At 36.9% G+C, this 27,639-nt stretch overlaps 1 protein-coding gene across 2 annotated transcripts in view; it reads right to left on the bottom strand.

Annotated features, from left to right (window-relative positions):
- The window catches only part of ELP4 (elongator acetyltransferase complex subunit 4), a 249,116-nt gene that overhangs the window by 199,679 nt on the left and 21,798 nt on the right, over nt 1-27,639 (bottom strand). For both annotated transcript variants that reach the window (XM_069091355.1, XM_069091357.1), the window contains exon 4: nt 5,863-5,994. In XM_069091355.1, the coding sequence (XP_068947456.1) occupies nt 5,863-5,994 (132 nt within the window). The remainder of the gene's footprint in view (nt 1-5,862; nt 5,995-27,639) is intronic.

Below are 27,639 nucleotides of genomic sequence, written 5' to 3'. Positions count from 1 at the left end.
AACTGATTGGATATGGGGGGGTAAGAGAGGAGATGAGGAAGACACTGATGTTATGATATCTAAGTTGAAAACTTGAGAGACTAGGAGAATTATGTTACCTTCTACCATAATAGAATAGTGAGGAAGAGGGGAGGTTTTAGAGGGAAAAATTGGTGAATTCCATCTTGGACATGCTGAGTTTAAGATGTCCATTAGACACCCAGTTTGAGATATCTGAAAGGCAGCTGGAGATGTGAGACTGGAGATCAGGAGAACAGTCAAGACAGGATTGGTAGATCTGCGAAATGGTAATTAAAATCATGATACCTGATAAGGTCACCAAGAGAAGTAGAAGAGAACTGGTATAGAAGGAGAAGATAAAAAGGACCAGGATAAAACTCTAGGATCTAGTATATAGGTTTTGGCCATGGTCAGTGAAAGAATTTATTATATTATAATATGATATATGTATTATATATTATATGTGTACATAATATATCCTTGGAGCCACCTAATTTTTTAGATGAGGAAACTGAGGCTTCATGTGTTGATGTCATCATGCTGACCATGATGAATTAACATGGATTTATTTTTAAGTAAATGATAATATATGGAATTTTTTCATAAAGACCTTAATTTAGGCAGGGTTTTTTTTTTTAGATGAAATAGCTTGTTCTTGATTATTACTCCTGAGAATCTTAGAGAGATTCAGAAATCTGTTTAGATATTGTAGCACCAATGCAATATTTATAGCACCCACGATCATGATAAAGACTGTGACTATAAGTATCACATGACATTGGATCACAAAATATACCAAACTCTCCAGATAGAGGACAGAACTGAAGCATTTATTTAGACACCAGAAATCCGAATCCCCAAATCAGTAAGCCAATTCCATCAGAGTACCAAAGATATTGAGAAGCCACAATAACGCTGAGAGTCACAGCATCCCTCAGCCTTCCCATAAACCAATACAAGATCAATATCTACTCAGGCCTATCTGACTCCTTGACTGAGCATCCTCTGTCCTCTACCATCTCATTAGCTCTGGCCAGCTTTCTGTGGGCTCTGCTTCCCTTCAGCAAACTCCTCCCATCACAGGCTCCATGTGATTACATTCAGCCTATTAACGAGCAGAGTTTATTTTCAAAGCAAGGAAGGTCTTCACGGATAGTTTTGTGTTAAGTGTCTGAGGCCAAATTTGAACTCAGATCCTCCTGACTCCAGGGCTGGTACTCTATTCACTGTGCCATCTAGATGCCTCCACCCCCCTAAGTCTATTAAGGGGCAGGGAAGATCTTCAAATTCCCATTCTCATTACAGATATACATTAATTATGTATATGTTAAAATAATTTTCTCCCTTCTTCCCTTCTCTTTTCTCCTTGCTTTCTTCCTTCATTCCTCTTTCCCTCCCTTTCTCCAAAGTGAGTGAGAGGTGGAAGAAACCAAAAAAGATAAAAAACCCCAACTCCAAAACCAAAATCTCTTTGTGTCAGAAACCCTCACAGCTTTTTGGCAGTCTGGCAAAACCTGTGGTCCCTTTCTTGAATGTTTTTAAATTCTTTTTTTTTTTTTTTTGCTTTTTGGAGGACAATTGGGGTTAAGTGACTTGCCCAAAGTTACATGTCTAGTAAGTGTGTCAAGTGTCTGAGGCTGGATTTGAACTCAGGTCCTCCTGACTCCAGGGCCAGTGCTCTATTCACTGCACCACCTAGCCACCCCTGTTTTTAAATTCTTAAAAGAAATTATGTAGGATTACAAAAGAAACCAATTATATTGAAATATACTTATCAAAACATATTTTTTTTAAAATAACAAGTTCATGGACTGCGATCAGATTATTTCCTTTATATGCCTCCTGCCACTACTTTAGAACAGAGTCATTATTACTGCTCTGGACAGTCTGCAATAGTCTCCCAACAAGTCTTCCTTCCTTTGTTTTTTCCCCCATTCCAATCTATTTTTCATTCATAAAAATAACTTTCTCATCAGTACAAAAGTCTTTAGTGCTTTTCCATTGTCTGAGTTAAGTTTGACCTCTTTTGCCTGGCATCTGAAACCCTCCAAAATCTTTTGCCACCCTATCTGCCCACCCTTCATTTACAATTACTCTCTTCCAGATTCTAGAAAAAGTTGATTACTCTCCATACTTTGACCAGACTCTTCATTTGTTGCCTCCCTGCATTGATTCAGTGCCTAGAATGGACTCTCTCTTCTTACTTTAGCTCTTGGATTTCTCCTCATTCTTCATGTCCCAATTCAAATGGCTTTTCCTGTTGAAATCCCCCAGATCCCTACTCACCCATCAGCTGGTGACCTTGGATAGTACATGACAGCCAATCTTACAACTATCCAATTCACTGACCATAAAAGAATTTAGTCTGGCAATCTGTTTCTGTCTTCTCTTCCTAACAGAAAGCAAACTCCCTAAGCCCTCACACTTTATATTTCTCTCTCTGTCAGGCAAAGTGATCCCAACCAACTGGCATGAAATGTTTCTTAGATGAATAATATAAAAAAAAAAAAACCTCATTAGCTGCTAAGTATTACTAACTAAATCTTTTTTTATGGGTTTATACAGGTCCAGTTTTGCATTGTGAGAACTACTGTCCCATGATCCACAGATCCCTTCTCTGTGTCACTGGTTAGAATAAAATCGTCTATGAAGAGCCCATATTATCTCTCACAGAAAAACAAACTCCACCCCTACCTCCAACCCAATACTGATGGCAGATAAACAAGTCATCTTTGTAAGCAGAAAATTAGCACGTTATAAAAATATAAAAATTTACATAGAAAGCTTACATTGAAAACACATTCATGATGTACTGTATAATATGATTACTCTTTTCAATTGTTCAGACTATATCAGTCTGAAACTTCTAATAGCCATGACCACAAATGCTCATTGAATTTATTAGAATTCAGAAAAACTTCATTCTGGTGACTAAATTTGACAAGCTAGTCCAGTCACCAAAGCTGGAAGCAACTTTTGAAATGGTCAGCATCTCAAGTCAGGCACACTGTCTCCTATGTGGGCACCCAGCCTTTAGAAACTGCATCTCCATGTTTCTATGGGCAGTCCTCAGGCCTACATGAGGTGATGTGTCAGCTACACGGAAGGAGCTCTCTTTCTTGGTGGCAGACTCCTTGCTACTGTCAGCGTGGTGAGAAGCAAAGGGGCCGTTGGACCATCTGAGTGGAGGTGTGATAGGAGGTCTCCTGGCACGCTGGTGAGCTATGTAGGACTAGCTACAGTGTGAACAGTGGAAGCTCTCTGCCCCCAGGACAACAGCTCAGCGGGCGTTGTTGGTTAGTTGCTGTTTGTTCTTGAAAAGGACAAAAATGACGTCAGTATGCTAGACGTTCAGTGTGTCTGACTGTGGCTAAGCAGACCAATATGAGCTCAGAATGCTCTACCACAGGCTGGGCATAAATGGTCCATGTGAAATTTGGAGTGCAGTCTCTAAATTTGTTCATCCCATGTTTCCTTTGAGCCGTCTCAATTCTGCTTTGCTGGTAGAGCACAGCACCTTCTCTGATGTGGGCCCGCCATGCTGGGCAGTCCTGTACCAGTGTCTCCCATGCCACAAATCAATTCCAAAGTTCTTAAGAGAGACCTTGAGAGTGTCCTTGTATCACTTCTTCTGACCACCGTGTGAATACTTGTCCTGTGTGCGTCCAGTTACAGTTTCTGTTGTATGATCGTAGGGCTATGATCTTTGTCAGAAGTAAGAATATACATGTGGATGAAATGATGTATCCTGGAAATACATGCATGTTTTAAATCGATTCTACACATAAGAGGCACTTCCTAGATGCTTGTGGAAGTGACCTGAACATGGAGGTGGCCTATCTTTATCCAAGGTGGCTTATCCAAGGCTATGCTCGTGCAGTGATAACAACAATAATGACTAACATCTGTCTAGTTCTTGAAGGTGACAAAGCATGTCACAAAGAGCAGATATCCTCACAACAACCCCGGGAGGCAAGTGCTGTCATTACCCCCATTTTACAGTTGAGGAAACTGAGGCAAAGAGTGACTTGTCCGTGGTTCCACGTCTAGTAAGTGTCTAAGGCTGGCTTTGAATTCCATTCTTCCTGACTCTGCCCAAGGCCAGTGCTCTCTGCCCTGTGCCACCTAGCTATGGCCAGTCTAAGTAGGCTGGGCAGGCTTTGGCTGCAGGCCTGGTGATCGGTCGTCTGCCTGCTCTCGAGGATTAGTCTAGCCAGTTTCTGGGTGGTTTCTCCCCAGCCAGCTCACCACCAGGGAGGAGGGATTTTTTGTTTTGTTTTCTGTCATAGTAACTAATGAATATTACCTACTGTGGGGAGGAAGGGCCACAGCCTACAAGGGAGAAGTACCTGCATGGCTGAATCAGGCCTTTTCTAAAGCAATAAAGTAGGATCTGCTCTTAGCACACAAAGGTAAAGGTGGAACTGAGTTAAAGAATGATCTCATTTCAACTTTGGCAAGGCAGAACAATCCCAAGCAAAACCACCTCTCCTCAACCCTGGAGGAGGCGGACCAAGAGCCCCAGTGACCAGCACCACATCCTAGACCACTGGCCCTGCATGGACTTCCCCTCCTCCTGCACTCTCTCTTCCCGAGAAGCAACCCCAGGAGAGATGCAGACCTCTGCAACCCTGGCCTTTTCAGCAGCCTTAGCTTTGATGGACCCAAAAAAGAAAGTTCTTGCCACTAAAGTCCTTAGCACCAAAATGCTTGGTGCTGTCAAATGATTCAATGTCAGAAACAAATATAGTCTTGTCAATAAAGATGGTATCGAAGAAGATGTGCTGGTACATCAAACTACATATTTGTGAACAAATGGGACTATTGGCCATCTGGACCCACTGGTCTTATCATATGGAGCACAGGACCCATCTAACTGTTCTGTGGTTGAACCTTTCTATATATGCTGTTTCTCCTATTATAAAGTGAGCTCCCTGAGAACGGGGGTTTTCCTGCTATGCTATTTATATCCTCAGTACTGAGTAAAGGAGGCATTAACCTGGAGTCCTAAGAAAGATTTCAAAGGGTCCATGAATGTGGATGGGAAAAACACTCTTTGTTTTTATTAACTTCTTACTAAAATCTAGCAATTTCTTCAACTAGGAATGTAGGTAATAAAGCATAGTAGTATTATTAGTAACCATGACTTCACCAATAGAAACCACACATTTCCATATCACAATAGTTGTTACAGATATTACAACGTATAACTCAAGTGCATCACTGCTTAGAAATGACTGTGGTCATCAGACCTGCCGTTAGATCACACGTGATAGCTTGTCCTGTCTAGTGGTGCTCATATATACAGTTGGCCAATTATTAGGGTCCATAGGTTTTACCAGTATGCCAAAGGACTCCATGACACAATAAAGGTTAAGAATCTGTGGCTTAGCTCAAAGCTTTGCACATAGAAAGGACTTAAATGTTTTCTCATTCATTCATACATTCACTCACCTACCTTGTATTTTTCAAAGTTTTTCTTATGGCAACTCTGAGAGAATATAAATGACTATGTATTCTTTACTCTTATAATTTATTCTTTGAATGAATTCAGCAAACATTTATTAAATTTATATTACTTGTAATGCTTTAGCTATTTGGAACCCTCAAGGAATCAATAGCTGAAGATATCTATAAAGAATATTTTACTTGTTTAAAGCAGCAAAATTTCTTATTCTAATTATTCTGGATGAAAATATTTCTAAAATGAATTGCAGACTTCTCTATATTCTTAAATAGAGCAAAGTGAATAATTCATCATCAAAAGCAAACATTCATTCATTTAAATAATAAGTAAAATAAATTTAAATAAGTAAAAAAATTTGTACAAGTACAGAGAATTTTATCTATATGTTGATTTACCTCCATTTTGGGTAAGTTTTGATAACGCCAGGCTATCTTCATGGAAATATCTGGCTCTCCTTGTGATTTATGACTACTTACTTCATCAAGTTCTTTTCTATACTTTTCATCATGTAATGGTTCAGGAAGTTCCTAATAAAGGAGAATAACATGTTATTAGAGAATATGTTATGAAAATTATGATGATCACTAGGATTTTCCAAAGAACTAAAAACTGTTGTTCTAACTAACAAAAACACAAAGTTATGTCAAAACATGCAATTCTGAAATACAGAATGGTGGAAATTAATTTCCCAACAACTAGGGCTTAAGGCAAATTAATGTCTAGAAACCACACAGAACCTTTTTGCTTTTTTAGATTATTCCAGATATTTTTAGCATTATCCCTGCTTATACTTCAGATATTTGCAACTTTGCTACTATTCCAAGAGGCAGATATGGCTTTTTAAAAAATTTATATTTTTAAATAAAAGCTTAGAATTACAACTTAAGTATTATTTCTAATTAGAGTTTAATGTTTGCCATGAGGTAAAAATAAAACATGTGCACTATCTGTTTACTGGTAATTCTTTTTTTTTTTTTTTCTGGTATGTAATTCTAAGAACCAAAGAGTTTATTTCATTGAAGTACAAAGTAAAATAACCACGATTAAAATAAAGATTTTCATCTATCCTGTATCAAATGTCATTACTGTACCTGAAGTTTTTGTTTCCCATTTCAATAATGAAAACAAAATCTAAAATCCTCAACAAAACAAAAAACATCCAATTTCTATTTTAGGTATCCCTTTATTTGGGGGGAGGGGAGTGAGGGGAAGAAGTGACAATTTGGCTTCTGAATGACTACTACTACTACTACTACCACTACTACTACTACTACTACTATCATCACCACTACTACCACTACCACTACTACTACTACTACTACCACCACTACCATGACTACTACTACTACCACTACTACCACTACCACTACTACTACTACTACTACTCCTATTAATAAGAATAAGAGCGACACCAATCAGAGCTCACGTCTATATAAGGCCTACTATGTGTCAGGTCCTGTGGTGAGCACTTTACAATCATCACCTCATTTGTTTCTCACAACAACCCTGGGAGGTAGGGGTCCTTATTATCCCCATTTCACAGTTGAGGAAACTGAGCAAACAAAGGTTAAGTGACTTGCCTTGGGTCATTCAGCTACTAACCATTTGAGGCTGGATTGGGGCCTGATCTCAGGCCTGGTCCTCCATCCAGCCCGCCACCAGCACAGAATGTTCTACATTCTCAAGAAAGAGCATGGCACAAATAATGTGACAGGCCGATCACAGTAAATTCCACGGAAGAAGGTAAATATCATGATAGTTCTGGTTCATTCTTGATGGAGAAGAACCAGAAAGTGTGACCGGGTGCACAGTCATGTAGTACACATGTAGCACAGTAACTAGATGCTGTGTATCCGTATTTTTGTTTTCAAAGTTGACTATTAGATAGCAAGTAAACTGTCTGCAGCAGGCATCGATTCACATCAAGTGACCCCAAAGTCTGTTAACTCTACATAAAGTAAATGATACGAGAAACTAGCTATATTAAAAAGAATTCCTACCTATGAAATATTTTTGGTTCAGGCATTTAAACAAAATATATGCATGATACAAGACATGGAATGGCTTCTTTTTCTGATTAACATAAAATTTAAAGATTCTCAAAAATAAATACAATTATTATATCTGCTATTCAGGATAATTGCATTTTTATGATTTTTTAAAAAAAATTAGTTCATTATTTATAAAATACAAGTTGTATTTTGTTAAGATGTCAATTTAGATTATTAAAAGATGTCATAATCTCATAGTTAGCAGTATATGCTTGTGACAAAATTCACTATTCACCCAACAAAAAAGGGAATTCAACTACACATTTTGGCCTTTAGAGAAAAGATTTAGGGCTTCCTCCTCTACCATGCTCAAGTTTTTATTTGATGGTTTCTTACTCTTTACAAATATCTCATGGTAAATTAGAAATTTTGCTCTATTAGGTAGGATATTTGTGATTAAGGAGAAGGCTCTACAATCGTTCTTAAATGACATCCTTTCTTAACATGCCTGTAATTCTCATTAATGCCAGATAACATACTAAGAGAACAGGAGGAAATTACCCAACCTTTTTCTACAAATTAGAAGTTTTTCTTAATTTTAAGAAACCTTATTCATAAGAGCAGAAAATTTGCATTCTTTAAAAACTCTTCCATGTACTTCAATTCTTTGATAGAATATAATGCTAACATCATCAACTAATCCAAATTTAATGTGGATGAAATAGGTTTTAACAATTAGCCCTTTCTGCTGCATACCTGAAGGTAGACATGGAAAATTTATATTTTCCTCCGATTTGACAAGGTTGGTATGGTATGATTGCTATATGGAAAACCATTCTAATTTAACTTATTTAATTATTAGTTTCCTTGAAAAGTCAGTGAATATTTTTTGCAACCTTTTTGTTTAAGTTACTTTCATATAATGACTTTTTTTCACAAAATAATTTTGTCTTTTCATTCCACTTAATAGGAATTTGATAGAAGCCATATCATAATTCCCACTAGGTCATATTATTAAGTTACTAGATGTACAAAGTATGCTACTTTTTCCCAGCTAACAACTATCACAGAGCTTCTTAACATTAATTTTATAGAAGACAGTGGCAAACCAGAGTAGGCTACATTACCTGCACCTTCCAGGTTCTATCCATAATCATCTTTGTGCAGGAAACATTCAGTCAAAGATAGTTCTATCATGACACTGTTTTTTGAACTCCAACATTTTCCAAGCTACCTTCCTCCTAGCCCCCTGCTTCTAGTTATTAGAAATGACAGGTGAATGAGCAACCAATGACATGGATGGTAAAGTTGTCTCAGTGTTCTGTTTTTTATTTTATTTTTTTGAGGGAACTCTCATAATGACCTTTAATCTACCACTGCCAAACAGTGATGGGAAATAATGGAATTACTATTCCACCACCTCATGGCATTCTTGATAAATGTATCTTCTCTTGTCTCTAAGACTCTAAGAGATAGGCTTTTTCGGTTTAAAATGCTAACCTACACTGATCCTGGTATGCATGATGTCTTCTGGCATCAATAAAGAAGTAGGAGAATTGAATGGCTTATGAGGAAAAAAGATTGCTCAAAAGGCTACCTTCACCCTGCCATACTGCCTATAATACTTACAACGGACAGAACCCATCCCTTGTCTCCAAATGAGGCCTTAAGATCACAAAAACAGAATGCTAACATTTAAATATAAGATTATTGAAATAAGAGAGTGAACAGAAAATTTTGCTATTTAACGAGTTTAACCTAAGGAGGAAATTACATTACAAACTAGTTTCAGGTTGAAAATATCTATAATTTAAACTGTTATTCTCAGTTGGGAGACTTTCAGGTAATACCTGAAATACTTTATGGCATGTGTTATCTTTGCTAATCTCAAAAACACAATGGAAATGAGTGCTACTCACAAACCATTGTTTAGGAAGAGATGGTAAATCCTATCTTTGAATTCCTCTAACTCATTAAGCTGGTCATTGTTCAGGGGTTTTCAAAACTCAAACCACAACTGTCAAATTGCAGTATCATCACTTAACAAATGTGTCATCTCAAATATTTCCAGAAGGCAACTTAGTTCATAATATTATTATTACAAGATAATACATTTTAGACTTTAAGGTGCCTAAGAAAGACATCAATAAAACTTTTAAAAATGCACAGGAATCTGTTCTCTCAAGAGGAAGATGTGTGTGTGTGTGTGTGTGAGAGTATTCTAAAAAAAAAAAAATCACATCACAGTTATATGAGACTATGCCAGTCCTAGTTGGTGCATTTTTTTTTTTTACTTCAAAACATAATGAAAGACAAGAACCTTACTGAAATGGAGAAATATTACTCTTTGGAAATCAAGATGCCAAGAGAATGGAACAATGGGATTCATCCTGTGATAATTATCTGACCAAATATAAAAACAACACCTATTCTTCCATTCTCAAGGAAGATGGCGTTGGCTTTTGTCATTAGAGCACCAAGATCCTCAGCGGGAGACAAAGGGAATGACAAATAACAGGGTAGCATAGGCACAAAGAAGAACATAAAACAGGCTCTAGATCAAACTGAACCAGCCATTCAAATTGAATTCAAACAGAATCTGCTCATCCCTGACAGAGGGACAGAACTAGCACAGGGGAGTGGACTTGGTCCTGGGCTCCCCATTCAAATCTTGGCCGCCATTGCCCATGGGGCCTGAACAGTCACTTTCCCTCTCCTGCCTTAGTTCTCTCAACTCTGAAATGAGGGAATTGTACTAGATGAACTTCAGGTCCTTTCCAGATGTAACTTTAGGATTATGAAAATAAAACCCAGTTGAGGTTGGCTTATTTAATACCAGTCATCTTTAATATGAACAGATCTCTTCCTAAATCTCATACAACATTTTTTGCTTTGTTGTGTTTTTGCTTTTAAATCGTAAAAGTAAATGCCATCAAGAATCCTTTGGGGATGGTTTTTTCATTACTTCTGTCTTTAGACACCTCAATATTTATCTACCCCACAGGGCTGTTCTATGGCACACAACACAACACAGATTGTTCATTATTATTTTTCATTTTTTCTAATATCTTTTCATAGATTTCTGATAGAAATGGCTCTGGGACAATCTGTCGTTATTTCTCTTTCATATTTAGTGTTCTAAGGACTGCTGCAGGAATGGATAAAATAAATGCTTGTTATTACTAAATAAAAGGATTAGGATATAAAATCACCCTCTGTAAGTTTACTGAAATAATGACTGATGCAACTCTATAAGCATGTAGGCCAATGGTTTTCTTCTCTTCTATCATGCTTCTACATTTTCAAAGTTTTTCATTTGGTTTGATGATAGCTACTGAAAACAATGTTTTTAAACATTAATGGTCAGAGTTATGGCCAGGGTATTGTAAGCAATCACTCAGTACTGGCTTTGGTTTGTTTTACCATGTTAATGGGTTGTGATCCAAGAGTTCCTCACCAAGAAGTCAGGCTACTTTTGACAATACAATCTGTTGCTGAGATTGTACTTTAAGGTCTTTCCAATACTGTATGATCTGCCAGTGTTTACATCCCATTGGTACATTCTTCAAAAATGGAAGGTCACACCTATGCCATGATGAGGAATAAGAAGAGGACTTTGTTCTTGTTCAGTTTAGATATTTTTTCAAGTAACTTTAATTTCACCATACAATCTCTTTGGCATAATAAAAACCCAGAGAAAACATATTCGAGTTCCCAGCAGTATTAAAAAACAGATGTGTACAAGGTCTTAAATGAACTTCTAGGGGCTATAATTAAAAAAAAAAACTTGGTAGAAACAAAATTAGTTGCATGATCCCAACTTTATGCAGAGACATAACAAATTATGTCTTTAGTAAACTGGTCAAAAAGCATTTACTAAGAGCCTGCTATGTGCCAAGAACTGTGCTCAGCCTCTGACCCTCCTCACCAGATCCCTACTTCCCATGATCAGAACTGAACTTTTAACATTCCCCTCCAGACTATATTTTTCACCTAGGTTCTCCATTCTATTAGTGCTACTAGGATTTCAGCCAGCTCAGGCTTGAATCAGTCAGGTGACTCCAGTGGAATCTTTGGCCTCTATATGAAATTGTTTGCAAATGCTGTAAAATGTAATTCAAACATAAAATGTATGTTTCTTTTTCTTTCCTGCTGCCATCACCTTCATTGAAGCTCTCATATTCTTATATAGACTATTTTGATAATCTCCTAGGTGGGGCAGCTGGGTGGAAAGGTGGATAGAACACTGGGCCTGGAAGTCAGGAAGACCTGAGGTTCAACTCTAGCCTCCAACACTTACTAGCGGTGTGACTCTGGGCAAGTCACTTAACCCTGTTTGCCTCAGTTCCTCATCTGTAAAATGAGTTGGAGAAGGCAAACCACTCCAGTATCTTTGCCAAGAGAACCCCAAATAGGATCACGAAAAGTCAGACATGATTGAACCACAATAAAAGTGGATTCCTCTACCTCTGGCTCTCATTCTTTTAATCTATCTTACCCATTGTCATGAAATTAATTTTCTTTAACAAGATCTCTGAGAATTTTACTTACCCCCTAAAGGGCCTTGAATGGCTATCAAACATACACTCAAATGGATATTTACACTATAAAATTAAGTCCTGAGCCTGAAGTCTGTAATCAGTTGCAAAGTTCTGCCTTCCCAGATTCTTCAACTACATGTACCCTATGTTCTAGGCACTACTGAACTATATGATCTATGGGACCATAATCATATGTTCTAGGAAAATTACTCTTTCCACTTTTCCTTGAACCTGATGCCTTCCAGATTCTGTGCCTCTGCTTCTCCCTGCCCCCTGCTCCTCACCCCCCCATAGCTTTTCCCTCCATGTGGAATGTTCCTCCCCTTTATCCCTGCTTATCAAAATCCCATCACCTTCAAGGTCAAGGTAAAATACCACCTCCCTCGAGAAGTCCTCTCTGGCCCTGACAACTGGGTAGTTACTCTGACTCTGCCCTTTCAGTGTCCCCTATACTACCTTTAAGGCACTGATCACACTCATTCTTTGTATTGGAGTAACTTGTCTAGTTTGTTTTCTCACCCATTCTCACTGGAAGCTCAAAATAAGAAACACTAAATATATTATTTAAAAAATTATCTACCCTTACTAAGTAACCTGGAACTATGGGAAAAGAGAACATCTCAGCAAAGTACAAATACCTATTTTTTTCCAATGGAAATGTCTGTCTTAAATTACGCTGTCCTTTAGGGACATTTCTATATTGCTTACTTTCCACTGTCTAGTTTTTTTTTTTTTACTGGAACCTTATTTGTTTTCTCACCTCCTTTAAGTATTTTCAGTGTGCTATGGAGCTTAAAATAAGAATAATCTTTGGACACTAAATATATGCCAAATGAACAAATGTTACCACTATCTTAACCCCAGGGGAAATGTGTTCCACTAGTTTTATTTGGCATATAGTTTCTTCTCTTGACAACAACACAAAAATTTGGTTGTTAATAGTAATAATGATGCAGATGAGAGCTAACATTTCTATGCCAATTACTACGTAAAATGCACTGTGCTTAGCCTTTTTACAGTTATCATCTCACTGATCCCCATGACAACCTGGGGAGGTAGGTGCTATTATTTCCCCCATTTTACAAATAAGGAGAATGACCACAGTCAGTTAGGAAGAGTGTGGGACTTAAATCTGAACTCAGGTCATCCTGACTCCAAGCCTGATGCTCTCTCCATTGCACCACCTAGATGGCCAAGGAGAGAAGTGCACAAAAGCCACCCTGAGGAGGTGCACTGTCTTCCTCTGCTGGTCTCCTGGTCTAGGCTCACTCTGCTATGGGGCCAGGTACTTTGTGATATACTAACTAGTAGCACTGAGGTCAGAGGTGAGGGTGGGTCCCTCACTTAGTACCTCTCTGTTCACGTTCTTTAAAAAAAACTTCAGAACAGATATCCCAGCATGGTATTACAGGAAGTCATAAAGTTATGTACCTTTCAAAAAGAATGAAGTTTTAATCACTTTTTACCACATCCATCATTCTTTTTGCAAAAGAACGTAATAGAGGAAATAACCAACAAAGCTTAAGCATCATTGGTACAATTGCATATCTGCCAATTTGCAAAAACAGGTCAAGAAATAAAAGCACAAAAACTGGTACTCTTTCTTCCAATGTAAATTCTGAAAAATCCCCACATATGAAAATTTTTTTATACCATACACAGGCAAAATAATTGCTTACTTTATAATTTAGTTTCAATGGAATTCAGAAAGAAAAAAAATTAAAAGATGAATATCTAAGTAATCTGCATGGTCAGGTCATACTAAAAATGATAAGAGCTTCTCCCTGCCCCCTGCTCCCCACCCCCCATAGCTGTCATCTATTATAGAGAAAATTATTTTTTATTTTGTCAGTCAAAGTACAAATGAGAAACCTGCTGATATTCAAGTATGACATGATTATCTTCAATGCTCATCATATGACCCTTTCTGAACTCTTACAGCTTTCTAAACTAATACATTTTTAGTTATACAGCTGAGATGAAACTGATGGTACAGTATGTTTCCAACACCATAAAATCATGATTTCAAATAAAATGTTGAGAAAAAAGTCTTAATTTTGTATTTCAAGGTTAATATGCTAATCACACTAGTTCCCAAATGTCCTTTAGGAGACTTCTGGACTTTTTCATATTTGACTCTGGATTTAAGATGTTCCCTGCCAGTGATAGTCCAAAGCAATAGCCTGAGGGGGTCAGACTTTCTCCTGTGGTGTGCCTCCAGTAATGTCCATAGACTTCCTTATCAAAAAGATAGCAAAGAGCAGAGACAGGTAAAGACAAAAAGTAAACATAAACATTATATCTTTGTAACCTTGACACAGAAAGTGCAGCAGGAAAAAAAAATGAAAAATTAGAAGGAATGGTAATAAAGATTACATCAGTATAAACATTTTTGGTGTTTTGAGTTTATTTTTCATGTTTTTAGCATGAGACAAAAACAAAGGGAGGGAGTGAAATGTGTTTCCACAGCAGTCACGTCACAGAGGCAATTCACGTGACAAGCCTCCCCCACCTCCAAACACTAAGTGCTTTAGAACTCTGACTCTATTGCAGTTTTAGCACCAGAAATGTTTATCCCTACCCCCCAAATGATGTCAATACACATTTTCTCCATACAATTCATGTCTCTCAGTGTTTACTGTGATATTACTTTGCTGTCATTGTTTTGGCAGATGCACAAGCAAAATCTGATTCTAACAGTTTGACCCTTCTCACTTCTTATGTTCTCTAGGGCATAATAAAACCCAAGATACAATCCCACAGCAGTTAATGAAGCTTAACCTCCCACCCTCTTAATTACCAATGCATTACACCAACTATAGGCATCATACTTCTCTCCAAGCTATTTTACAATTCAGCAGAAGTACTACTGAGCTATTATGTAGACATAATCCCAGCCGAATGTGAAATCCTTCTTAAATAAAATCTTTTGATCCTTGCAGGTTTTGGTAACTGTATAATTAATACTACTTAAGAATTATCTATTTATGTATCGATAAATATATAGCTTGATATAGTTTTGCTAATTGTATTTTGCATAGCAGTCATTGTCTGCAGGAATAGCTAATGAAGTTTGCAAAAAAGAAATAAAATAATGGCCCTATAACTAATTTGAGATCTTAATCTGAAGTGAAATTTAAGGACTATCGATACTTAAAAGAAATCTTCGTAAATTCAAGATTTTTCTAGCGATTATGCTAATTTTTAGTATTTAACAATATGATCATTTTAATTATTAAAAACTTTCAGAAAATGTCTTATAATTATGAGGAATGGTAATGTAATTTTTAAAACCTACAAAGAGATTTTAAAATGGCAAATGAATGGATAAATAATTTGTATGTCATCTTTCTCATTTACCAGCTCATTCTCAGCTCCAGTTCTACCTTAGATTTTTTCCCTTCACTGTAAAAAAGTGCCAAAATATTTGTCATAAGTCAAGTTGTCAGTAGAAAGAATACTTTTAGCCCTACAAAGAAAAAATGGTTTTAAAAAGGAAAGCTAAAAATGAAGTAATTATTATGGGATATTTCTGAGGTTTGAGACCACAAAGCTTACCTACCAGAACCACACAAATGCAAAATCTAACCACTGAGGTACGAGCTGTGTTTTCAATACCTCTTTTCCCATTGTCTCCTATCTCCACATCTCTTTTCAACATATAAACTAGGAATGTGTTCAGAGGACTGAATAATCTCCCTCTCTCATTCATTGTTTCCCAACTGAGATGGGGGAAAGGGGGAGAATAACACAGTAGGAGTAGGAAGCAGGGGTCTGTAAGAGATGGTAAGAAGTGTCTGGGGAAGAAAAAAAAATTAGTTTTCAGCAAGGAAAACTACTTTCATTTAATGACAAAACTGATCTAATTTATTTTAAAATAGTAAATGAGCCAACATAGTCTCGAAAATGCTAAGCATATAAGGATCGCAAAGCAATGTGGAAACAATCCCTATGAGGTGGGAGGAAAATGAGCTAGAGACAGATTACATCACTTTCCCAAGGTCACAGCAAATCAGTTACAAATGCCTTCCACAGAATTCAGGACCTTTACTCAAACCACAGATACTTCAGAGCAACCCTAACTCATTACTGCATTTATTTAAAAGAGGAAAATGATCTAAGATTCATGGACAGGAGACCTGTATGTAATTGTAATACTATTTGCTTGATTTTTCAGTTAATTTCCTAACATACACAGAAAGTAATAAGCCTTTTAGAGTGTAAAGAAAAAAAATCATCATGTTGGATGGTGTTCATTTTCCAGATTTTCTAAAATAAGGAATCCTAAAATATTTCAAAAGTTAGTCATTATAATATTTTTTCCTTCTAAGAAATGTTCTACTTTTTTTTTTAAAACAAATGTCTTAAGAGTAAGACTTTACAGGCGCCATGTATTTGTAATGTTAAGAGATGAAAGCTGATGACTTAATTAAGAGGTCTAAGCAAGGCTCAGCTTTTATTAAGCATCCTTTCACTAAAACTGCTCCAGGGTGACTGTGTCCTGCTCAAGTAAAATAAATAGTGAGGTTTCAATAGTTTTTAATAAATGCAAAATTAAGGCAAATGGATACCAGGATGAAATTGCTCAACAGCAAGTTTTTTTTTTTTAAAAACATTGCCTGTAAATTATTCATATTTAATTTAAAACTGTTTTCTTTAATAATAGATAAAGAATATACTGAATAACAGTATGAATATATAATTTAGAAACAGAAATTATTTCTGTTCAAAATTACCTGAACAAATTATTTTTAAAATGGGATATCATTGTGCAACATTTGAGAATTTGCCAAAATAAGATCATAAAAAAACTTCTAGAATTGTGTAGCTGGCATATATGTTAATACTTCAATGATTATCATATTCATCTCATACACAAACGATCCCAAAATCAAAAGGATATGGGAAATTTTGAAACATATAACTTTTAAAATAGTATAAATAATGAAATTTGAAAAAAAAGTTCTATAGTTTCCTTATACCTTACTCTATCAAAAGTTCTATAGTTTCCTTATACTTCACTCTATCCTCATCATTCCAAGATTTTGGATGTAAACTTTATATATAAGATAACCATACCTAAGTGGACTCAAAGGGATGCCACAAAGTCAATTTTATGTTATCACCAGCAATTTTTGAAAGCTACTACAGTGAGGGTAGGCTAATAACAATAACACCAATCTCAGTTACCTGGTGATGAAAGAAGTACAAGTATTAACCTCACTTTAAGGTGTGATCAAACTTCTAGGAAGTGTTTGAAGTGAGATCAGAACCTAAGTCTCTTGACTTGCAATCTAGCATTCAATTCATGTTATATTTCACATTGATCAGAACAAATCATAACTCTTAGATCCCCTTCCAGTCCCTCCATAGAAATGTCAGTAAACACTACCAATGTGATAACCTAAGACATTATGAAGAGGTGGGGGCCCAGAGAGTGGAACTGCTCTAAACAGACCTAAGCCTGAAGGGGAAATCCAAAAAAAGTCACATGCAGTCATCAGTCCACCTCAGCTGCGATTCAGGGTTGGGCTAGGGGCATTCCAATGCCTAGGGGGAGAGAGGCTGTGCACTAAGGAACCCCACGTACTGCAGTGGGAACAGGGGCAAACTGGCAGTTCTGTTGTCCACTACCAAGGTTGGGATCACAGCTCCTGGGAAGTAGGCACACAGAGTGGCGATGGCAAAGAATGGGAATCTGATGGGGTGTCCATGACGAACAAGTTATGGTATATAACTAGGATGAATATTATCACACTTAACTTTTACCACTGTAATGACCAACTGTGACTCTAGAGAACTAAGGATGACACATGCTCCCCATCTCCTGCTAGAGAGGTGAATGAGGTGAGTATTTTTCGGACATGGCCAATGTAGAAAGCTGTTTTAATTGAATATGCATGTTTGTAACAGGTTTTGTTTGTCTTGCGCAGCTGGGTGGTGTCACAGTACAGAGTGGCACACCATGACAGGAAGATCTGACTTCATATCTGGTCTCAGATATTTACTAGTTATGTGACCCTGGATAAATCACTTCACCTCTATTTGCCTCAGCTTCCTCATCTGTAAAATGAGAATAGTAATAGCACCTATTTCCCAGGACTGCTGTGAGGATCGAATGAGAAAAATAATTGTAAATCACCAAGCACAGGAAGTGCTATGTAAAATGCTAGCTATCATTATTATTATTTACGATTGTTATTGTTGTTATTATCAGATGGGGAGGAAGAGAAGATGGATTTTAACTGATTAAATTAAATAAAATATTTGTAAAATACACCAGGGGCTGAATTAGTTCAAATGTATTCAAATGTGGAATTAAAATGATGGGGACAGAATAATCTTACAAAGATAAAACATTGTAAGACCCACCGTGCCATTCAAAAGATGATCATTTGTATCAAATCCATTTCCTTATAGTCTACCCACATTTGTGAATGCAGAAAATAATGAATAATTGCTATCTAATCTATTTAATTTCCCTATTATACTAAACTAGAAGTAAAGTTTGCCATTGTTCTGCTCTGGATGCCCTTACTCAAAGACTCAAATGAATCTGTGATCTCAGGGGTTCTCTCTGATGACTCCCATCCAGGTCTGCCAATCTTGTACAACTCTGGCCCATGTTCTTCCCAGTTTGACCCAGGAGGTCACCTTGGAAGCCTCTGACTCTTTCTCCTGACCTTCTGAGGGTGTCAGTGGAGCACTCTGGCTGTCTACCTGTAATCTCTCCCTCTTGCCACATGAATTGTCCATTTTAAATTCCTGCCATACAATTCCTCAATGACTGTCTTACTCCTGTTCTTTGGAGTTCCTTGTTGATTATATATTATAGCCTGCCACGAACACTCATGATGCACCTCTTCAATACACTCTGTATGATATTTACTTGTAAAATCTTTGGAAGCAATGCTGGTTTATATCAATAAAATGTTAGTATTAAAAAGGGAAACCTTTGCTTTCAGGGAAATTTGGGGGTCAGTAAAAGGGCTTTTTACTATTTCTGTTTCAAATTTTTTTCAATTAACAAAACATTTTTTCCCTTTTCACCTCTCCTCCTCAACCCCCAAGGGGGAAAAATGATTATATATAATAAAGTAAAAGTAAAAAAGTAAAGTTAAAAAAAATCCCATATTGGCCATCTCCAAAAATGTGTCCCATTTTGCATATTCAGTCTATCCCTTTCTGTCAGAAAGTGCTTTGCATTCTTCATTACTGCTCCTCTGGAATAAAGTTTGGTCACTACATTGATCAGAGTCCTTCTTATGTCTTAAAGTTGTTTGTTGGGGATTTTTTTTTTTTTGCAATTTTGGTGTCAGATTTTACATTTTTCTTCTGGTTCTGCTCACTTCATTGTGTACCAGATCATACAAGTCTTCCCAGGTTTTTCTGAAATTGCCTCTTTCATCATTTCTTATAGCACTAGAGTACTTCATCACATTCATAAACCAAAATTTGTTCATCCATTCTCAAATTGATGAGCACCCTTTTAATTTCCAGCTCTTTGCCTCAACAAAAAGGGGAGCTATAAATATTTCTTCACATATAAAGCCATTTTCTTTTATCTCTTTAGATCTAGTAGTTGGAATACAGGGTCAAAAGGTGTGTATAGTTTCAAATTGCTTTCCAGAATGTCTGGACCACATCACAGCTCCTTCAACAATGCATGAACTTGCCTGTTTCCCTGCACTCCCTCCAACATCTGTCATTATAAGTTTTTTTTTGACAATTTTGTTGATCTGTTAGATGTGAAGTTATGCTTTAATGATGACTCCCCAGTTGACAGTCAAAGGGTATGAATCAGTAGTTCTCAAGGGAAAAATCCAAAGCATCTATAGCAAGAACACTAATAATTGAGAATTTGCAAGTTCCTGGAAGCAATTCAGCATATCCTCCTCTTCCTTTTCATCTGGGGCTCAGCTCATTGTGCGTTTGTACTGTCTGGTCCAGATTTTTGTACTGGTGGACAGACTCTATAGAGTGACCATCCAAATGCAAACTGAAACCTGGACATTTGATCCTCTTTATCCATTTGGTATTTCTTGCAAGGATAGACAGATCAAACTCCTTTGAATAATAACAGATCTCTTCTAGGAGACACCAATGTTATATTGCATAATTCATTCAATACAATGACATCTGCAAAAGGAGCACCATTTATAGGAATTCTCCCTTTGACCTGGACTCTGTGCTGGATTGTTATTACAGGGGGTCAATACCTTTGGTGAACATAAATTTCCAATTATTTTCCTTATCTGATGTTTTATTACTAGAGGGTTATTTAAAAGGGTCATCACTATTGGAATGATCACTGACAAAATCCAGTAATATTGGTAAAGTGATTAGCAGGGTGCCTGCTACCATAGCAGGTACTTAATAAATGTTTATTTCCTAACTATCCTCCCTGTTATATATTTCAAGGAATCTTGAATGATTTTAACATATGGAAGGGAAACACCTTGCTACAAAAGAGGTTGTAAGGTGGCATCTGACCCATCAAATTAAATGACTATCTTTTTTTGGTAGTCAACAAATAAGCTAATTTACCAATTTATTTATTGAATTATTAGCAACCCAATAATGGAAAAAAATTCCTCTAGAACGGGCATGAAGTTCATCTGACAACCCTTGCTTTCTACCAATGATTTCATAGTGCCATGTACATTCACAGTAGGGCCAGCTTTAGTCTTTATCCTGATGCTTTGGGTTTATGAGCTAAAGAGAGGGACTGCAAAAAGTTCCTGCTGGGTCAGGGTAAGCACACCAGGTTCTTTGGAAACTAGCTGGGAAAAGACCATGATAAAAGCAAGCAGAGATTAAGATGTGGGGGCATGGAGTGGTAGAGGGAAGAAGAGAGCATGGAGAAGAGAATGGAGGGGGAGAGAGAGAGGGACAGAGAGAGTCACTGAGGTAACCACAGATCAGGGTTTGGAGCACTCAGAGAGCAGGTAGAAGAGTGCTCAAGGCTCTGGAGTCTGGAGCTCCATTTTTATAGGTTTTTGGTGATGGGGGATGGACTCTTATCTATATCACCTCTGGCTTGGTTCATTAACATATCAACATCATCACCAAGTTGTCCAGGCCTTAGGGTTACTTCTCTTGTAAAACATTTTTGCTGGTCCTACTGTGTATGTGTGGAGCTCATCTGCTTGCAGACCAAAGGCAACTAGCAAGGCAGAGGAGCTAACATTAACATTAGGGCTTCCCCTATTTTAGTCTCAGATGTGTCCTCAGTTAATTTATGAAGCAGCTACCAGTAGCTCCTATGCTCCCCTGATTTATGAGACAGTTTGAAAGTAATTATTATGCTCTCTTAATTTATGACAGTTTGTGACTTCTGTGTTTCTCTTTTGCAATCATACTTCATCCAGGGAACCTGTGGCCTTGAGACTACGTGTGGCCCTCTAGATCCTCAAATGTGCCCCTTTGACTAAATACAAACTTCACGGAGCAAATCTCCTTAATGAAAGGATTTGTTCTGTAAAACTTGGATTTGGTAAGACCCCACCCAAGGACCTAGAAGGCCATTTGTGGCCTGAAGGCCACAGGTTCCCCACCCCTGACATACAATTGTTACCTTATAATAGCTACTTCTAAATCTACTTACTATACTAACTGGGGAATGGGGTAGTCAGGGATACCAGAACAAGATACAATGTCAGCACAGGAGCACAATGGGCTACTGTATTCTCTACATTTTTCAGTTCATTACTAATGGGTAAAGGTGTGGTTCACTGTTGAATACCACCACTTGCAAAAACATACTTGTTCTGTATTAATACCCTCATGGAAGAAACACTCAATTCATATATAGATGAGTCTCATAGAGATTTTAAATAGCTGAGAGAGTAGGCATATAATTGTTCTGAGTCAGATGTGCGCATTTATGAGGATCAAGACTCCCCCCCACCCCCCAATAACTCTGATACATCTCCATTTTTTGGATACTTTATATAATGGTGCATCAATGGATTTACAATTGTATCATTTCCATTCCAATGTGGCTGCTTTTACTGCCTTGGTTTTCATTTTCATTTCTTGGATCCAAGTGTGGTAGTTTTAACTGTACTTTATGTAGAAGACAGTTTGCTAAAATGATTTTGCAAATCTTTCCCATTTTTTTCTGTTCATTGTCCTTCCATTTCATTCCTGAATGACTTTGATATAACTCTGGTTAGCTGAATATCTTACTGAGCCTTCTTCAAACTGGGTTTATTCTTCACTCTGCTTTCTGAGATGGTATTCTTTAAAACTGTCTATTGTTCTTCAAAAGATTTGATGGATGAGTTTACAATCTCAACTGCTGATGCCTTTCACAGACAATTCTCTATTTGTCAAGTAAATCAGAAGTCTGCTAAAGAACTTTTTGGTTCCTTTTGGTCTCCTTGTTGTGGCAATTCATTTACACTGGTTAAATGTCTGGATAATATTATCATTGTCAGCATGGATGCCAATTCTTTTTGGTGTAACATACTAAATTAATTGGTACTCCTATATTGAACCACAGACTAAGGTCAGGTCAAGTTCTAGTGATACACTGAAAATGAGGCTATAGCTAAAACGACAAAAGCTAAATCAATAATAGCCAAATGGCCCCAAATCCTAACACCTTTATCATATGCTGAGGCTTCCATAATTACATCAGGCAATCTCTATCCAAACCACATCAGTATACAGGTGATGATTCATATTAAACAATGTAGAAAATAGGATGATCAAATAAACTAATGTTACTTTCACACAAAAAATTTTTTACCATTGAGATAAAAAGTACCAAATGTTAAAAATAGAACTAACTTTGAGGTAATCACATCTAGTTTGGAATTACTTTAATGATATCCTTCCGTTAATGATGAAATACTTTGTCTTTGAGAAAACTTGATATATGAAAATCCAGATTTAACACAGAGACGAATTAGAGAGGCAATTATTTGCTTTGCAAAGGAATCCTTAACTTTACATAAGAACTTGCCACAAAGTTTCTTTAATTAGCAAGCTAACACAAGACATTTAAAACGATTCAGTTTTTCAAAAATTTATTTATATACACAGTGTTTTTTTTAGGTCATAGTTTTTGTATAATGTAAAGCACGGCTATTTTTAAAATTCTAAATTAATACCCACGGGCATTTTAAAATACTTTAAAAAATCTTCAATGATCTTTTTTCTAAGGAATTAAAAAAATATAACCTTCATGTTTACTACCACATTTGCCCTCAAAAGACACAACCAGGAAAGAAAAGGTGGCAGGTTTTGTCATCATTGTTTTATAGGAGAGAGAAGTTAGTTGTTCAGGTCACAGAATCAGCCATTAATAACCTAAATAAATACAACTTCTTGAAAAGGTCATATTAGACATACAACCAGCTGAACTGTTGAATTGTGAAAAGGAGAGAATTCTATTTTGTTTTCAGTAAGCCTAAAAATCAGTACATGTAAATAATTGAAATGTTAAAGGATCAGCAATGACCTCTGCTCTTATTTATGAGAAAGTTTATGGAAGTGGATGTAAAGGGGTAAAAGACTTTCTAATTCTAATAATGCCCACGTGCCTCAAGTAGCACCATGTCTTCTCATATATAAAGAGAAAAGGCATCATCTCAGACTTTTAAAACAAAAATTCCTTTAACTTCAGAATTCAGTTACAAGTTATCTTTCTTATTGCTAACATTATTTATGGATTCTTAGTCACAAGCATATATAATATATTTTGGAAGGAAAGGCAATGAATTTCAAAGCTTTTTGGCTTCACTGGCATAGTGGAAAAAAGTGTGAAACTGAAAAATGTGAAACTGAAGTCACATCCAGAGTCACTTGACAAAATGTGGATTTTCAGGAATGAAATGCCAGCTACCACAGGGATCACTGAACCTTTAGCTAGAGAAGACTGCCTTTTCTACCTTGGGGATTTGTGAAAGTGAAGTTTATCCTTTTGTCCATCATAAAACTTCGCAGCTTTTCTATTTAACCTGTGACCTTTGATGGTATGCTACCATTCTCTTTTCATGACATCCTCTACTGCTTCATTTAATGGGATAATCACTCTTTGAGGGCTGGAGGTACTGACTAGAAAGTATTACCCTTTGGGTCTTTCCTGGCTGTTACCTGTAATTTTAGAATCTCGATGTGCTTTTCCTTAAGAAAGAATTAGAGTATTCAGGAGGAAGAAAATATATTTTGGATATATCTAGTATTTGATTTTGACTTAAACATTATTTTTTTCCAGATGATGAAGTAATGAAATGCTGTACATTAAGAAAAAATATTTTTGGTATGTTTCCTTTGTTTGAATTATCTTGTTGATTTTTTCCCCCCAAGGTATGGTAATAATTAGCTATTTTATAGTTGATGTGGATGATGTTTTATAGTTTCCAAATAAAGTCATCTTTAGGCCTGGAATCCTAAAAAACTGATAAGATCTTAGACTATTCATTCCCTTAGGTAAATAGAGGGGTCAGTGTGGTATGATGAAAAGAACACTAGCCAAGGAACCAGGAGACCATTGCACAAATCCAAATCTGCCATCCACTAGCTGGGTGACCTTAGGCTAGTAACCTAACTCCTATAGGCTTTGCTTTTCTCATTTGTGAAACAAGGGGGTTAGAAGAGGCGAGGATTGAACTAATGATCTCTAAAGTCCCTTTTAGCTCTAAAACTCTAGAGACTCAAGCATTCTTTCACTTGCAGCCTTCCTCCAAAATGTGGGCAATATTTCTCCATGTTTGCCTTTGTTTTATAGACAATCCTCTGAATGCCAAGGAGATTGCAAGAGCAATGGCAGAAATCTCTTCTCTCCCCACTTCTAAAGAGCAGACAGCTACAGGATGGTTTTTTCCCCTTCCTTATACTTCTCTATCATGGCTGTGTTTATAGCTCATGCTGTATTTCTTTACTGGCAAATTAGGCACATGTCATCTTACAAACTTGGCCAAGAATGTAGGTCAGTGGAAATAGCGCTTTTCCTTAGATTTCAGTTGCCAAAGAACTTCAACACTGTGGCTGCCACAGAAGGGTTCAGAATTTTAAATAAGCTCTCTCACAAGTGGCCTAAAAACAAGAATAAAACACCAGGGTCAAACAGCCAGTTTCCGGAACTGGCTCAACAAGTGCTGTAAACATGGAAAAGTGTACAGGCTCTAGTGCTTTCCAGTGCAGACTCAATGTCAGATACTGAAATGGAGGACAGTCTTCTCGTCAGCTAAGCCTTTGATCAGCCTCTCTTTTGGGTGCCCTGAAACAAGCTATGGAAGATGCCACATATGCACTAGTTAAACTTACTGAATGGACTTTGGTCAAAGGATGTACACAAACGAAAACAGTTGTGACTTTTATAGTAAACATCACCAATCATTTCTAAAGTTTTAAAAGGCTGGAAACTATGGAAAAAACATCCTGCTATTGGATATGACATTGAGGCTGGATGCAGAGAATGCTTATAACAAAGTAAAGCATTAGAAGGGTTAGAAATGATGCTGAAGGCATCATGTGGCGTGACACAAGAAAAGATGAAGCTGGAGCACCAAGTCTAAGGCTGGTCATGGGCACACTAAACCTCTTCCAGTACAATCTGCCTCCAGCGAACTGGCCCAAACTGGCTCACTGGCTGGGCCTCTCTGTCTCTGTACACCAACCAAGCAATCAATAAGCATTTATTAAACACTGCCCACGTAGCAGGTACTGTGCTCAAACCTACTCAAGGGCCTTACGTTCTAACGGGGCAGATGGCATGTAACAGGCACACACAAGACATACAGCTTCTAGACAAAACTTTTTTAGAGTAGAAAACACTAGAGCTGGGGAGGAGGCTCTATGCTTTGGGCCTTTGAGCTGAATCTGGAAGGACAGCAGGGGTTCTGAGAGGGGAGAAGAGGGAGAGCATTTCCATGGGGGAGGGTGGGCAGAGAGCCAGTGTAAAGAAAGGGTGGGACACAGGAGATGCAGCACCTTGTGTGACGACCAGCCAGGAAGCCAGGCTGCTGTGGGACTATGGAAAGGCCACGTGTTCTCTTCACCTTCATATGTTGGGAGCCTCTCTTCCTTCAAGGCTCGGCTCAAGTACTATCTGTCCATATCACTGTTGTTATGGGTATTCTCTCCCTGAATACATGATTGTCTGATTACATGCTTTAACCTCTCCCCCCTCCCTAGTAGATCACCACCTTGAAGGCAGGAACTTTTTTTTCTCCTGTTTTTTTTTATTTGTCCAGCACCTACCTAAGGGCATTGTACAAAGCAGGCACTTCATTTCACATGTCTCTTAATAGGTATTGTTGAGAGAAATTATACTTTCAATAGCCTAGAGCATTACTAGTAATTTCTACTTAAAGGCACTAAACATGTCTTTATGGCCCTGAAAAACTTTTCAGGTATTTTATACATTTTATTTCATTAGACTATTAACTTTTATAAAGGATTTCAAATTAAATTTGGTAAAGTACAGTAAAAATTCAATAACTGCAAGAGTATTAAGAGAATATCTGCTTACAGATCAAAATATATAACATATATTCTATGAATCCTGGAAGAATATATTATCAATGTTTTATAAGTTCTTATTTTTTTATATTAAAGATATAAAATTCTGTGACAACTGACTTTAAATTTCAAATATTTACTTAACATTTCTTTGATTCTGAAAAACACTACGAACAAAGTAAGAATTCATTTAACAACCAAGTTATACTTACATCATGACTTTTGGCAAGGATATACTTGGTCTACATCAGGGGTAAGGAACCTATGGCCTCAAAGTTACATGTAGCCCTCTAGATCCTCAAGTGTGGCCCTTTGACTGAATCCAAACTTCAAGTTTGGCCTGGAGGTCACAGGTTCCCCACCCCTGGTCTATGTTTACACTTTTGAAAAACAGTTTCAGATCACTTAATGTCATGCTAGCCTCCTACTTTGTTTTAATCATATTTGCCATTAGACTTGGCATAATCAATAAATCAAGAAATATGGCAGCATAGGCCTCAGAGCAATAATTTCCATTTTTTCCTCAAAAATTTAGATGTTTTTACCTAACTTATTTTGATGAGCCATTATTAACAATATTATAAATTTATTTTCAATACCAGTTACAGATATACTCTGGAATAGTAGTATTGTCCACTTAATTGTGTTTTAAGCACATTAAGCTTCCCATTAAAAACACACATACTCCAACAAGTAATAAATGGTCCTATTATGTTTATTCTAGCATTATAATACTAAATTATGGGGAAAGGGAGAAAAAAATTCTTATTCTTGTTTTCATTCACAAAGAAGTACATTTTAATGTTAATATTATTTATTTGTTAGTGAAACAACAGTTTACACAATGACAAATTTAAAAGTATTCAGAAAGATGTAAGCAGTTTTTACTTTCTGAGGCACAGCATAGCAGTTCCATTCCTATGAATAGTTATTATGATACATACACTTAAGAGGTCCATAAGTACTCTTTTAAATAAAATGTATTAACTGAAAAAAAATGTTCAGCATATGTGTTTAAAATGCTTTTTAAAAACATGTATATTGTTCTATAGGATTTTCTACAGGGGTGTAATTTTTCAGTGTAACAACTTAATGCTGACTTCCTGAAGGAGCTTTGACTACAATAGGCACGAATATGTTTCCAAAGGATGATGGATAAATTGCT

Source organism: Petaurus breviceps, unplaced genomic scaffold (assembly GCF_028583685.1).
Source record: "Petaurus breviceps papuanus isolate PSGF00001 unplaced genomic scaffold, PetGlider_PUasm1.0 188, whole genome shotgun sequence".
NCBI lineage: Eukaryota > Metazoa > Chordata > Mammalia > Diprotodontia > Petauridae > Petaurus > Petaurus breviceps.
This window is presented reverse-complemented; position numbering and strand designations above follow the sequence as displayed.